This window comes from Stegodyphus dumicola, chromosome 8, assembly GCF_044657685.1.
Source record: "Stegodyphus dumicola isolate Sdum_Otavi_A_Nest chromosome 8, ASM4465768v1".
In the NCBI taxonomy this organism is placed as follows: Eukaryota; Metazoa; Arthropoda; class Arachnida; order Araneae; family Eresidae; genus Stegodyphus; species Stegodyphus dumicola.
Window position 1 is genome coordinate 40,010,990 of NC_140775.1, and position 13,766 is coordinate 40,024,755.

General features: G+C 34.2%; 2 protein-coding genes across 3 annotated transcripts in view; one reads left to right on the top strand and one right to left on the bottom strand.

The window, feature by feature from the left end:
• Vha26 (V-type proton ATPase subunit Vha26) overlaps positions 1–4,806 on the bottom strand; it is a 49,300-nt gene extending 44,494 nt beyond the window's left edge. Inside the window, exon 1 of the mRNA XM_035357065.2 lies at positions 4,647–4,806. Within this exon, the coding sequence (XP_035212956.1) occupies positions 4,647–4,679 (33 nt within the window). The 5' untranslated portion in view covers positions 4,680–4,806. The remainder of the gene's footprint in view (positions 1–4,646) is intronic.
• A 251-nt stretch (positions 4,807–5,057) lies between these two features.
• The window catches only part of LOC118205147 (toll-interacting protein-like), a 67,313-nt gene continuing 58,604 nt past the window's right edge, over positions 5,058–13,766 (top strand). The window contains exons 1-2 of one of the 2 annotated variants that reach the window (XM_085821757.1): positions 5,058–5,389; positions 5,619–5,783. In XM_085821757.1, the coding sequence (XP_085677883.1) occupies positions 5,622–5,783 (162 nt within the window). In that variant the 5' untranslated portion in view covers positions 5,058–5,389; positions 5,619–5,621. Of the gene's footprint in view, positions 5,467–5,618; positions 5,784–13,766 lie in introns of both variants that reach the window. The other variant, XM_085821756.1, reaches the window with a different exon arrangement.

Below are 13,766 nucleotides of genomic sequence, written 5' to 3' on the forward strand. Positions count from 1 at the left end.
CTGGGCAGGCATAAGTAATTATTGGAACAAGCATGGCTTTATAAATGAGTAATTTTTAGCCTAGAGCTAAAATGCTGTTTCGAGTGATTAGGTGGGTGAAGTGTTTGTTTACTGACTCAAAACTTCGTTATTATGTGTTTAGTGTGGGGCTTCCAAGTGAGTCGCTGATCAAGTATCACACCTAGGTATTTAACTTCCTTGGCCCAGTGAATGGCGGTATTATAAAACACGAGGTTTCCTTCGATTTTTCTTTTCTTGGTAAACATAATAGCAACAGTTTTATTAACATTGACTTTAATTTTCCACTGGGAAAACCAGAGTTCGAGTGTGTGGATGTGGGTTTGTAACTGTTGTATACCTGAGCTAGAAGATGCAATTCGTCCGCATACATAGCAAGTGTTGTGTTATGCATATGTGGGTTATTGTTCGTATACAAATTGAATATAAAAGGAGCGACGAGTGAGCCTTAAGGCGTGCCGGCACTAATTATTCATTTAGTGGAGTATGTTTGATTTATACGAACGATAAAGTGTTTATCGGTTAGATAGGAATAGAGCGTTGTTATGATGTATTCTGGGAATCCCAGAATCATTAATTTGTAAATGAGTCCATCGAGCCAAACATGGTCAAATGCCTTGGCTATATCTAAGAAAAATGCAGCTGTGCAGAATTTATTTTGGAGGCCAGATGAGATACATTCAGTTACTCTGAGTAGTTGATGGCACAGTGGAGTGTTTGCTGCAAAATCCATATTGTTGTGGAATAATGATTCCTCTATTATCAGAAAATTTTTTAATTTCTTGAAGAGTGATGTATTTAGCAATTTTACTACATGAAGGCAAAAGACTAATTGGTCGATAAGCTTTTTGAAAGAAACTGAGTGCTACTGGGAGACGGGCGCACGGGTTTTTGATAAAAAAAAAAAAATTACGTTTGTCGGCAGATGATGATAGATACAACTTATGAAAACCTATTGCTGGACCAATGATTTATGATAAACCATAGTTTCAGCACTGTAGTGTTTGACGGTATTTTCCTTTAAGGTACAACTCTAATATACGCCCTAATTTCACCAAATGTGGCGATATGTGTTCTGCGCTGGTTTTTGGCACGATTGCATGTTCTATGGCAACCCTGTTGACGTTGAAAAATCTTTCGCTGGAGCTCGTTGATTCGCCTCTGTGTCTGAGAAGATGGGAGGGAAAGATAAAATGGTAGTTGTTGAATTGAAGTTCGGCAAAAGGAAATATCATTGTGGCTATCCTGTTGAGGGGTAGTGGGTATTTGGAAGTGTGGAAAGAGGGTCTGGGAGATTATTTTTAATGGCAGTGCATGATAGAAGTAGGGATTTGTGATTTTATTTATTTGTGAACCATAGTATAAATTTTCTGGATAGTGTGTCTGGCTGTCATGTAAATACGATAGTGATTACGTGGCGGCATGTTAAAGGCGGCATGAAATTTATATTTCTGCTATTCGAAAACGCATTAATTCATGGTAAGTGCATTTTATTTTATCCTTGTTCTTATTTTGTAGAATGTTATGTTCATTGGTTCTTTAGTATGAATTTCTGTCGTTATTGTTGTTTTTTAAATTGTTTGAAATTTATTTTAGTTTATTTTGTTGTTTAGTGTCTAGACTGTGCAATTCGTAGAATTTTTTTAAAGTTTAAACAGGATGCTGTGTACATGGTATTCTTTGAAATTTATTGTTGTTATGTTATTTTATTAAAGCGAGAAGTGCATAGATCGTAGATTCCTTCCTTGCCTAAATTGTGCAATTCGTAGAATTTTTTAAAGTTTAAACAGGATGCTGTGTACATGGTATTCTTTGAAATTTATTGTTATGTTAATTTATTAAAGCGAGGTGTACGTAGTTTGTAGATTCGTTCGTTGGCTACATTGTGCCATTCATAGATGTTTTTTTAAGTTAAAACATGTCGCCGGGTACATGGATTCTTGTCAAATATTTTTGATTAGATATTTTACGTTTTTGCTATCTAAATTTTTGTTTTTGTTTCGGATTTTTAGCTAAATTGTATGTTGAAAACGTAGTTTTTACATATGCAAAAACCACGTTTTTGGAGACATTTTAGGCTAAAAGTTCGAAATGTAGACAAAAAATTTAGATAGTAATATGGCAGCGTGAAGTTTCTCATATCAGAGTAGTTCCAATTTAAAAAATAGTATATTTTAATATGCATAAATTCTGTGTTTATTATTTTGGGAAATCTCAGATAGGTGGCACTTGGCGCAATTTTTACCGCCATTTTGAATCACGAAAAATCGCCAAATCCTTGAAGGAATTTTTTGATGCCAAGAGGGAAATGCCATCACAAGGAACTTGGAAAAATTCCTTCTTCAGTCCAATATTGGTGAAAAAAGCTCTGCTTGGCAAAAATTGCGTAAGGCAAAGTGTAGCCTCTGAGAAGGTAAACCATACACATACAACAAATTGTACACGATTTGTTATTGTTGTAAATAAGCAAATTTATGTACTTTTGTCATCTTAGTATTTTATATTATGATATCTAACTCCAGCATTACTAACTTTTATACTTCTCTTTTTTAGTTCTTATCATTAATTTGAACAATTATCCATAATAATTGTTATATATGTTTGAAAGCATGTTCTTTTATATAAATGCAGTAATGATCACGAAAGTGCAATATATATCACATAGATAAAGATGAAAGTTTTAAAAAATAAAATATGCATGTATTTCCACAACAGCATTTTCAAAATGTATTCCAGGCTACTAAATCATTATCCAGTTTAGTTTATATTGGACATTCCAGATTCTTTTATGCACATAATTTCACTTAATAAGGTTAAGCGGGTTATTTTTATTCTTGTTTAAGTGTGAAAATAGTTTTTCTGTAGGTAAACAGAGGAATATAATCCTCAATTGCATAACTGCAGGGAAACAAGATTTGTAACAAGAGCTTCTATGGCTTTTCACGTAATGAAACTGTTTAAATTTTGGAAAGAGAACAACCAAATAGAACAGGATAAGTTTAATTGTATTTATTCCATGAAAAGTTAAATCATAAATTATTATTTTTGTATAATTTGAACATTGTCTATAACAGTGGTTTCAAACTGGTGGACCCTGAAGCAATTTTATGCAGTCGGCGAATGTATTTCAGTTATGCATTTGTTGCAAATACAGTAATGTAACGATTCCTATGTTTTACTTATTTGAAGTTTGAGTTTGAGAAGTTTTACATTCATTACTATTAAACAAGAACATGAGTCATTTTTCAAATGTTTTTTGTTTAAATCTAAATTGTGATTCCATTTTTTTTTTTTTTTTTTTTTTTAATGGTGATACTTACCAATATATGCTTAAAAGATATTAGACACTTGACAAAAATGTAAGTACTGTTTTATATATTTATATTTAATTTTTTATAAAAACCATTAATACATTATTTTTAACAAAGGCTGAGCTTTTTTTTTATTGTCACGGATGTTTTACACCTTAATAACTATATTACATAAAATTACTTGATTTTGAAGTGTTTCAATTCAAATAAAATTTTAATATTATTAAAAGTTGGTGTGATGTTTTTATTCTATTTCTTTGCTATGAAAGGAATAATTTAATCTTACTTTAGTACTTTAAATTCGTAGTAAATGTACTTATTCACAATCGCCTGCCATCTTGAAAAACGATGTTTTACAGAAAAAATTAATACTTTATTTTCAACCATATTGGATATTTTTAAAGTTTAGAATATTTTACTATGCTTAACGGCATTTTTTAAGATAGCAGGCGAATGTAAAAACCAACAATTGCACCCAAAAAAGTCACCAAAAATCCTATGCGTCCGTTTACCAAAGTAGCGCTGGAAACTGTTACATAGCAGGAGCATCTCCTCTTCTTTACATAGCAAAAATCCCATATGCTAGGATCCAGTTATACATTTACTTCAGAGAAATCACTATCCTGAAACTTGTCCAATATAACCTACACTATTTCAAGTAATTTTAGTCTTTTATGGAGATTGTTATCTTACAGGACACACCTGTTTATAATATTCAATACCATTATTTCTTTGAAAAATTAGTCATTTTCAGTGGTGGTTATTTTAACAAATGGTTGATGTGAAAGGTTTTCATTGTAATGTACTTGGTTTTAATAATACAAAGTGAAAAAGTACGTACAAGTAAATACAAGTAAAAAAGAGATTTGATTCCATTAAAATTATGCTTTTTGTAATGTTTTTAACTAAATAAGAACAATGCTTATTCACTAACAATCTCCTTTTAAGAGGAAAGTTAGCTGCATCTACAACTTCATTCACAAATTACTACTTATTTAAATTATTGCTAGCTGTATGTATATAAAAGCTATTTTGTAGAATAACTGGAATATGTATTTCAATACAGAGTGAATTTTTATAATTTAAGCTGAACTTAACGTTATATGCTGGTAGGAAAGCAAAATTTTGCTATTTTGGGGAAATCTTCAAAATACTTTCTAATTTTGGAAAGATAATACACCTAATTATATAAATACAGCATATCAGAAACATAATAAATCTAATTATATAAATGCAACATATCAGAGAAATAAAATACTCAACGAAAAATACGACTCGTGTTATAAATTCGAAATTTATATAAATTAATAAACTTACTTGTTTCTGAACATCGGCATCGCTGAGCGACATTTTGACTGCTTTTTTTTTTTTTTTGGTTTCTAACTTATACCAAAATATTAATATTTACAATTTTAACACTCCTTCGACAGAAATAAAACACAACAGTCATATGATAACTTTCGCTCTTCTCGTTGCCAAACGAAGAACATGAATAATATGGGTAACTCCCTTTTAGTTCTTTGTTGCCGTTAGCTTACTCCTAAACAATATCCACTTTATTCATAATAGCTGCGTAAATTTATTTAAAACTGTAATCTATCTGTAAAATCTCACAACTTTTTAGAATGAAAAAATATTAATCTAGCACAATATTTTATGCAAATCATCATTTTATGCGTTTTATATTCATCATGATTCAAGCTTTCACTTTTATTTAACTGCTAACAGTTTAAAAGAATTGAAAGAAAATTTTGCATCTTTAATATGGATATAAATTTAAGGGAAAATGATGAAAACGCATTAACTACCTTTAACTAAAGAGTACTTTTTGATAGTATTTGTCTGAAATTTCTACTACATCGTATCGAATCTAATTAAATACATACAATGACAATTAGAAATATTTGAAATGACATATTACTTTAAAGAAGCTCTGGAAATTTATTAACGATTCCACCTGTGGTTATGAAAATTACGTAAATAACTTAAGAAGCGAATTACCGTTAAGTTATCAAACTGAAAGTAAACATGGTTATGCGGCTTGTTTGTCTTCACTAAAGGTTAGTGTAATAATATGGCTTCTTGTAATTCAGTTGATAATCATCCAGAAGATAAAAGGGAAGCAAGAAGAAAACAGGTTATATATACCTATCTATATCTCTATACATTCTTTTTGGTAAAATCCTAGTATACGGTGATTTTTTTATGTATGTCTTATGAGTTGCTTCTATTTAAATGTTGTCATCACGAAGTAAACTGTTTTTTGTTTAGTAATTTGTTTATATACAGGTGATGCTTGGAGAACTCCCATCAGATTTTTTACGAGTTACACCTATTACGGCTGAGCAGCAGTTGGCTTTAGATGAGCAGGCGGCTATAGCATTGCAGCAACAGTTGTCAGGCAATACAATTGCATCAGCAGTTTCGGGTCGACTTACGATCAGCGTAATAGAGGTTCTGTTGCTTTTATTATTATTGGTTGCATTAGAAAACTTAGGAAAAGTGCAGAATCGCCCACTGCTTGGCGCGTTTTTAAGAATTGCACATACTCTCTATCCATGTACACATCAACCTGTTTTCCATCCCAGAATTGCACAAAAATGGCATTGTGCACTCCCTTGACTTTATCCATGTACACATCGACTTATTTTCACTTGCAAAGTAAAAGAAAATAGACAAAAATCCAATTCTTCTTACTCTTGTAAAAAGCGCGAAACAAATAAGTGGGCAATTCTGCACTTCAGCTGAAAACTTTTGAGCTTATACATTATGTTACAGAAGTGTTTATGAATAAGAATCCATATTCACTTTTCTTAACTGATTTTTTAACCGACCACACTTTTTGTACTATCTTAATCTTTTGTAAAATTTAATATACAGGGTGGCTCATAGTTTGTACCCATTCGTATATACACTTCAGTGGCTTAATTTGGCCATAATCTGTAAAAGAAAAGAAATCAAATTTATAGTACATACAGACATAATTGAATAACATATTACTAGGGAACCCTGCTATATTCAGAAAATGTTTTACAGAACAGATCATCTCATAATATTATGAACGATAATGCCCAACAGCACATAGGTACTCTATAGGCAATATTGATTAATTGATTATATTATCTCCTAAGTTTAATTAAAGTAGAATTATTTTAAAAGAGTGAATCCATACTGGTAAGTTATATTTTGAAAGATCCGGACATCCAATATCTGGAATGATCTAAAATCCGGACCTCAAAACCAGCACCAACCAATTTTTTAGGGCTTTTTTGAAGGGAAGGGGTATGCTTTACGCACGCACATTAGATTTTTTCCCTCATCATAAAAAAACATGCCGGAAATCCCGATTCTTAATCTCAGTTTGGCGCTAAATAAAATATCTCATTATTGAAGAAATAATTATTTTAGCATAAATTTGTGTGATTAGTAACTTGACTCCATAGCTGCGTATCTGCTTGGCATAATCTCAAACTGAAACATTTGTTAATTTTACACCAACTAATATTTTATATCCTTGATGCTGAAATCGCGAATCATTATTTATTGTATTTTGCTTTCATCACTGCATGTGTATCAACGGATGACAACTTGAGTGATGAATCATGCAGCGACGCCAAATAACAGAGTATTATCCAATTAGAGATTTAAGTTTAATGCGCTAAAATGTTGACAAGGGGAGATTTAGCAGAATTTTCTTTCCTTATGCTAAAAATAGATTTTGTTAATGATACTCATAGGACAAATGATTATATTTAATGCTATTTGAATTAAGAATAACTGATTTGTTATTCACATAAAGCCAGAACCAGCGCCAGAGCTCGCATGGCCGCACCAGGCGGCAGAATTTAGCGAAGTTAAACAGAAGTTTTTCATTGCTATGACAATGCCCAATCATCAATCAATTAACGGAGGGCGAAATCTGTAGTATGGTTCTAAATCCAGAAAATACAGCTACCGATAGTGAAGAAAGTAACAGAGAGGTTACTGAATGAGAAAAAATTTTGATTGACAAGTTATTCGGAATTCTCGACACAGCAATTACAGGACTTGAACAATGGAACTTAATAACTGAACAAGAAATTATATGTCTATAGTATTAGTCTAAAGTATTAGCAGAGAAAACAAATCAAACAACTCACATTGAAAGAAATGTTTAATAAAGTAAACATATAAATGTTAAGCTCTTTTCTTTTGTAAATTTTGATACCCTTTAAATCATAAATGCTTCATTATTTCATAAATCACGATTTCATATTTTCAATTTTATAATTTCTACATGCCATCTTAGTAGATTTAAAATGATCTAATATCTGGAAAAATCGCCGAAGTCCCAATGAGACAGGAACAGGGAAGAGTGGACGGAGCACCAGAACTTCGTCAGTGACTTTTACAGGTGTTGCTCCGCCGCACTACTGTACCCCGCTGGGCTTTTAGTTGGCCCGCATTGGATGCTAGCCTACCAAGACATTTACATAGTAATTTTACATTAATATTAGACTTACGTATTGAATATACAATTACAAAGACATAGTATACAATTATTGCAAAGAAATTAACCTATCAACAAAAGTTGGATTATGGCAGATTGAAATAACATAATTACTTCGAACATACATACAAACTTTCATTGTACATTGTACTTCATACAAACAATATATTTACATTAGTATATCTAGTTACATCGAATTAAAATAAACATCATTTTAAGGAGCTAATTGAAGATTTTTTTTTTTTTTTTTTGGTGCATTTTATCATACTTAGTTGAATTACTAAGGCGAATTCTCTTATTAATACATTTCCTTTCATTTTTTTTAACTTGTTACACACAAATGCATCAGCACTGAAGTCTTACATTATTATTTTTGTAAATTAATGTATCATAAATACAGAAAATATACATTAGAAAATCACATAATACTTACATTTACACTAATATATCTAATAGAGTCGTATATTATTTACATTATTTTTTAATTAATGATTTAATTATTACACTAATACAGTCCAAATTCTTAATGTAACTATTTTATAAAAACTATTTATACCATATTTAGCCTGTTTCAGACACTTGCAATATTTCTGAAATCTTGCATTATTTTTGCAAGTTGTAGAATAAGAGGTATTTATACAGATGTGATAGCATCTTGACATATGTCTTCTCTTTTATATGCAAAAAGTTTCTTCATTATCAAGGAAACCTTTTGTTGTAATTGAGGTATCATTAGCATGCATTTAATGTACTCAGGCGTAATTTGTGATCTTCCTTTGCAGTGTAGCTCTTTTGTGAGCTGGCACTTGAAAATATAGTGCTCTGGGTCTCCCTTTTCCCCACATACGCACTTGTCTGATTCGCTCAAATTTCGTGCAAAGTAGTATGTGGGGAAAGGACCATGTCCAGATAAGAATATGTTGATGAAGAAGTTATAAGAGATTGGATCATATGTGGGTTTCTTGTAGAAGTTGAAAAGCCTTCTACCTACTTCTGCATTTTCCCATTCAGTTTGCCATTTTTTTAATGTAATTTTTTTCAACATATGTTTCACATACGATTTAGGGAATGGGACATTGATTAGAGGTAGAGATGAGCCTTGAGCTGCATTTTTAGCAAGCGCATCTGCCCTTTCATTTTGGGCTTGTCCAGCATGCGCTTTTACCCACTTTATTTTTATAGATGTTCTCTTGCACTATGATAATAAATCGTAGATATCTTGCACTATTGATGATTTGTTTCTTGCATCATTGACAGCTTTAATTGCCGCTTGGCTATCACTGTAGATGGTAACATATGTTAGATGCTTTTGATGAGACCATAGAATAGCGTGTTTTATGGCTGAAAGCTCAGCTTGGAAAACGCTGTTGTTGTTCCTTAGGTGTACTTTCCATTCTGTTGTTTCTTGTTCTGAGAGGAGTGCAAAGAACGCGCATCCTACTTCTTCGTTTAACTTTGACCCATCTGTGTACATGACTGGAAATAAAGGTACACTGAGGGTGTCTTCTTTTGTAGATATTCTGAGTTTTGCACGTACTGCAGGGTGTCTTAGGTAAGGATTTCGTGGCTGTTCAAAATCAAGGGGACACAGGTTTTGATCTTCTACCTCTATGTTTTTCTTGAGGTGGAATAACGTGGCTAAGTCTGCATCTTCTTTTGCTTTCAGGTGGAGGGGTGGGATTCCTGTTAATACACAGAGAGCTGCCGTTGAGGTAGTTCTGTATGCTTTTGCTATTTGTAAGAGGAAGGGGCGTTGGATCAAAGCTAAGAGTCTTTTCTTTTTCACTGTCATAGGGTGAGTCCATGCTGATGCTCCGTAGAGGATTATTTTTTCGATCACGGTATTATAGAGAATGTTTTGCATCCTCCACTTGAGGCCCCACGTTGTGCCTTGCATCCTTGCGAGGGCTCTAGAAATAGTTTGGGTCTTCTTCCAAATTTCCATGAGGTGTGGGATCCAAGAAAACTTTTGGTCAATTTTCAATCCAAGGAATTTGATTTCTTTTGAGATCTTGATTCTTCTATTATTGATTTTAATGCAAGGTAGCCTTTGTAGCGATTTGCCCGGTTTTGGAAATAAAATAATATGTGATTTGGGCTCTGAAATTATTAGTTTTTGATTGGTGCAGAGGGAATGGAATATGGAGAGAGTCTCGTTACTATTCTTTTCTAGTATGTTTCTTGAATGCCCATTTGTTACAAAGGCCACATCGTCGGCAAAGGCGATGAGCTTTGTATGGTCCGGTCACTTGTAGGAGGTGATATAATTGAAGGTGATGTTCCACAGATCTGCACTTAGACAAGAGCCCTGTGGACAGCCCCTCGTTATTCTTCTTTCTACTATACCGTTGTTGTTGATGATTATCGTTGCTCTGTTTGTTAGGAAACTATTCATTAGCTTGAATATGTTCCGAGGGCATTTAATGTTGCGCAAGGCTTCAAGGATACCAGGCCACCACATGGAGTCAAATGCATTTTTGAGATCCATGCAGAGTACTGCTGTATGGAGAGCTGAAGATTTATTCCTACGGATCTGCTCTTGAAGTTCTACTATCGCATGTGATGTAGATTTGAGAGGTCTGAAGCCGTATTGGTTGGGGCTTATGGTTTCGTTTTTCTCTAAGTGGTGGCGTAATCTGCCCGCGATTGCACGTTCCAGAAGTTTACCTATTCCAGGTAAGAGGTTGATTGGTCTGAAGGCTTCCGGATCCCTAGGATCTTTATTATTTTTCTTGAATAGTATTGTTTGTCCCTGTTTGAGACAATTCGGGAAGACATAAAATTTGAGGCAGAGGTTTAGTAGTTTGTGGAACAGAAAAGGCATTGCATGGTGAATTATCTTAATAATCCAGTTGTCTAATCCGTCAGGTCTCGGAGCTTTATTATTCGGAAGATACTTAATAATTTTTGAAATTTCTTGTGAGTGGAATTCCACATCATCTGGAGTATTTGGAGCGGTATTATTGTATCTAATGTCGGAATGTGAGTGGCCATCGTCTTCTGCATTATCTTTTAGGAAAACAACATGTAGAATATTGTTGAGAATCTTTTCAGTGACATTACCAAGCTGGCTGTTACGTGAGAGTTGATCTCTCGAAACCGATATGTGCGGGACTAAAAACTTTACTTGTAGCCATTTTATACAGCTGGCCGTATGTATCTTTATTACTACAGCAGTAATTCTTCCAGCTGCATAATTTTGCTTCAGTTATTTTCTTTTTGTAATTTGCTAATTGTTGCTTGTATTTTATCCATATTTCCATTTTCAACCCTTCCGGAGCACTTTTCATTTTTCTACGAAGGGCCCTTGTATGTTGCTTTTCACGTCTTAATTCCTTTGTCCACCAGTTAGTCTTCGTAATCTTGTTGTTGTTACGGAGTTTAAATGTGTTGGTCGCTGTCTCCTGTATTGTTTTGATAATTGTTTCCATTAAATCATGGACTGCATCGGGTGATGTGCATTTATCTATAAGTTTCTCCGCATACTGAAGACATGTGGAGATTTTTCTTCCAAATTGCCTTGCTTTTTGCTTTGAGATTGAAAATCTTCTTAATTTGAGGTCGGGGATTTCTTCTGATAATTCAAATGAGATGTAGTTATGATCTGAGTGGCTTGGATCATCAAGAACTTTCCATTCTTGTATTCTATTGGAGATACTCAATGTTCACAGTGTCAAGTCCGTCCATCCTTTACCATTTGTTGTTTCAAATGTAGGAGTGTCTGAAGAGAGGTTATGTATATACAGATTGTGTGTAGCAATAAAGTCAGCTAGTGTATGTCCTCTATTATCTGTATTATTGTAATGCCACATTTGATGGTGAGCATTGAAGTCACCTGTAATCACGTGCTGTGATCTTCTGAGATTACTAAAGATATTTTCTAATGTGTGGAGATTCGGCCCCATATCCTCTCGTGGTGAGCAGTAAATGGAAGTAATTAATAGCTGTTCTGATTTACAGTTAATACTTATCGTCATCACATCTCTATGGCTTAATATAATTGTAGGGGACCATTTGGTATTGGTGACTATAATACTGACACGTGGGTTAACTAGAGGATCCTTTTCGGTAGATTGAAATATTTGCCAGTGAAGGGGAAGGCATCTAACTTCACCTTTTATGCAATACGGCTCAGTAATGCAAATTACATCATGATTGTTATTTTCAATTACTTCACCAAGTTGTTCTGACGCCTTTTTTCCTCTGCCTAAGTTTATTTGAAGGATTCTAAGCTTGTCCTGTGGAGGCGAATTATTGTGTAAAATTATCGTAAACAGTTGAGATTGGGGAATTGAAGGGGCGGCGGTAGTACTTGATGGATTCATGTACAGAAAGGGAAGTTTAAATTAACTTAAAAGAAACTAGGTAGTAAGCTAACTATTCTTCTTGCTTTGATGTGTAAACTGCAGCAGCTTTAATTTTTGAGATTTCCCTCTGATATAATGGGCATTTGGGGGAGAATGCAGCATGTGAAGTATTGATGTAGGTTCCATATGTGCAGTTGAACAGTTTACAGTTGATACAATCCGGTACATCTTCTTTGCAATTCCTTATGGAGTGAGGTCCGTCACAGAAAGCGCAATAGGTCCTAAATTTGCATGCACTACCAGAATGTGAGAAATCTTGGCATCTGTAGCATCTCCTCACTCCGTAGAATTCTGCGATTGGGAGAATGCTCCAATTAATTATAATTTTCCTACGTTCAATACATTTTGATAGAGTACGAGGGGAGCATTCGAGAACCCACTTAATGGTGTTGGGGTTTTTGCCTTTTGTGTAAAAGAGAGGTGAAATCTCCTCTTTATCAATCCTTAGTTGGTCAACTAGTTCTTCGAGAACTAATTTTGGTGGTAACGTATTCGGGATATTATTGATTGAGATTTTCGGTTTTTTAACCCTTGGTGTTTTTATTTCTATCAAGTTATTTGCTTCTTCGGAAACGTTTATGGCGTTAGTAATCTTGTTGAGTTCTTCCTTTGAAGTGCTGCTGATCGTGATGCCTCCATTCTTAATATTTGCTATATAATCAATATTGGCATTTATTTCTTTGAGGGGAAGGATCTGATTTAGTTTCTCTGTAATATGGCATTTTAGCTCTTGCTTTGGGTATAGCAAAATAGTTGGGTTATTTTTTCTTGGTACCTTTGCTACAGCATCAGCATATGAAATTTTAGGAACATTATTATCCTCTAATAATGACGGCATTGTTTCTGTATTAATTAAGTCTGTGGTGGAATCATCGCACTGACATGTGATGGCGTGGGAGGGATGCGGAATACCTATCGGAAACGGAACGTCGCTTACGTTACTGATCCTATGGAGATTTCCGGTTATGTTTTTACCACCAATCCTCGTGGTTCCATATCACAGATTATGTTCTTACTGCATTAATATAATATTAACAAGACATAGTGCACAATAAAAATTAAGCTTTATTTAGGAACATCGCGCACACTGCCCGACAGCCTGCCTGTTTTGCTCTGCTCGCTACTCGTAAGAAACTTCTCCTCTAGGGTTGCCACACTTATCGGAGGGCGCAAGGCGCGCTCCTTATCGCCATCACCACAGAGTTTCCCCCCAGTACCTTTAATGGCTATTCAAAGGAACAACATAGGTTATGAAATTATCTCAGAGTATCCGTGCTGTCGGGTATTTTTTTTTTGCAGAATAAATAGAAAATAATTCCCTATCATACGCGGACCATTTCTGTTGACTTTTACTGAGTTTCATAGAGAAAAATGCTATAGGTTCCCATGTTTGTTGAGACAACTGCATAAGTGTGCCGCCTATTGCGACGTCTGAGGCATCTACCCAGATGCTTAGCTGGGCTCCGGGAATAGGGTGTCTCAAAAGGGTAGCCTGAGCAATGGCATTTTTGGCAGCAATAAAGGCTTGTTCAGCATTCTCGTTCCAATTTAATTGTGGGGATGAATCCTGAACACGAGAAC